Consider the following 1499-nt stretch of genomic DNA (forward strand, 5'->3'; position numbering starts at 1 on the left):
ATCAGAGCAGCCACATCTTAGAGCAATTCGCTAGAAGAGCTTTACTGATCCACTTCCTGCTGCCACCAGGAGACTCTGCAACACATCCAGACCGAGCTGCGGCCGGTTCTGCAGCGTAAACACAACCTGCCAGTGGAATCTACACCTTTAGGAAGCCCCGCCCCCCAGCTCAGCGTCCGATTAGCTGCTCAGAAACCTTCAGAACATGTGACCGCCGTCAGCRGTCAATTTCAAAGCATCCCAACTCTGATGCTTTTAGTTTTGTGGGAACAGGAAGCTGACTCTTCAAGAGGTGGTAAGTGGCTGCAGAACAGATCAGAACCAGTCGGTTCTGCTCGGACGCAGTGAGCCCGGCTGAGATCCTGTTGGGTTTCAGCTGCAGAAAAGGYATAAACAGATGGCACCGGCTGAACTGGGTCAGCTGGGGTTGGGTTCGGAGTGAAGGTGGTTCATCCAGGAGGCCAGAACCTCTGGACTGGGCCGTACCAGGCTGGACCAGGTCGCATTGGGTCGTACCGGGTCGTCCGGTGCCGTTAGAACCATAAAAGGCACACGGTGCCGACTGAAGAGGAAGTTTCTGGGAGTGTTTCGTTGGGTCGTCGCTCTGGGTTCTGGAGTGGATTACATTCTGGGTCGGGTCGGGTCCAGAACACGTACCAGCCTCTGACAGGTTAAGGTGCTGAAGCCAAACATCGGGTCCGTCTGCTCCGGAGAAGAGGCGTGGCCAGAGGCAGCCCCGCCCCTCAGCTAAGGCCTTATTGGCTGCTCTGCAGGTGGGCGGGGCTTCAATGTACGAAGAAGTGCCGCAGCAGCTCGTCCGCAGACGGACGGTGCTTAGTTTCCACGAAGATCCGCCGCAGGAACTCCCTGCAATGGTCCGACACGTGCGGCGGCAGCACCGGGTTGGTGGGCTGGGTGGCGATYTTAAAGATGGCCGCCATGGCCTCAAACTCGGCCCAGGGCGGCCGCTGGGTCAGCATCTCCACCACGGTGCATCCCACGCTCCTGAGATCAGAGAGCGGAGGATCATCATTGCAGCACCAATAACATGCCAGAACGGGCCAGAACCGGCCATCTGGGACCAGAACCTCTGTGACCGGTGTGGGGTCTCACCAGATGTCGGCCTTCCGGCCGTAGCCCTCGCCACTGATGACTTCCGGACTCATCCAGTACGGCGTTCCCGTCACCGACTTGATGCCCGTCCCCGACAGGCAGATGGTCTGCAGCCGCCGGCTGGCGCCAAAGTCGCCCAGCTTCACGTTGCCCACCGAGTCCCGCAGGATGTTGGCGCCTGGGGAACRAACGCTTCGTCAYCATCTCTGCAGACAGGAAGTGGCGCTGCAGACAGGAAGAGGCGGCTCACCTTTGATGTCCCTGTGGACGATCATGTTGCTGTGCAGGTAGGACACGCCTTCCAGGATCTGCCGCGTGTAGCGCCGTGTCACGTTCTCCGTCAGCGCGCCGTACGCCTTCAGCTGGTCCTTGATGGAGCCCTGCAG

The 1499-nt window shown here is 59.5% G+C and overlaps 1 protein-coding gene across 1 annotated transcript in view; it reads right to left on the minus strand.

Moving 5' to 3' along the window:
- Positions 1-6: 6 nt before the first annotated feature.
- LOC103457092 (mitogen-activated protein kinase kinase kinase 2) overlaps positions 7-1499 on the minus strand; it is an 8022-nt gene continuing 6529 nt past the window's right edge. Inside the window, exons 12-14 of the mRNA XM_008397033.1 lie at positions 1364-1493; positions 1114-1291; positions 7-1005 (exon numbers count right to left, since the gene is read on the minus strand). Of these exons, the coding sequence (XP_008395255.1) occupies positions 786-1005; positions 1114-1291; positions 1364-1493 (528 nt within the window). The 3' untranslated portion in view covers positions 7-785. The remainder of the gene's footprint in view (positions 1006-1113; positions 1292-1363; positions 1494-1499) is intronic.

The sequence above is a fragment of the Poecilia reticulata genome, linkage group LG2, assembly GCF_000633615.1.
Source record: "Poecilia reticulata strain Guanapo linkage group LG2, Guppy_female_1.0+MT, whole genome shotgun sequence".
Classification (NCBI taxonomy): Eukaryota; Metazoa; Chordata; class Actinopteri; order Cyprinodontiformes; family Poeciliidae; genus Poecilia; species Poecilia reticulata.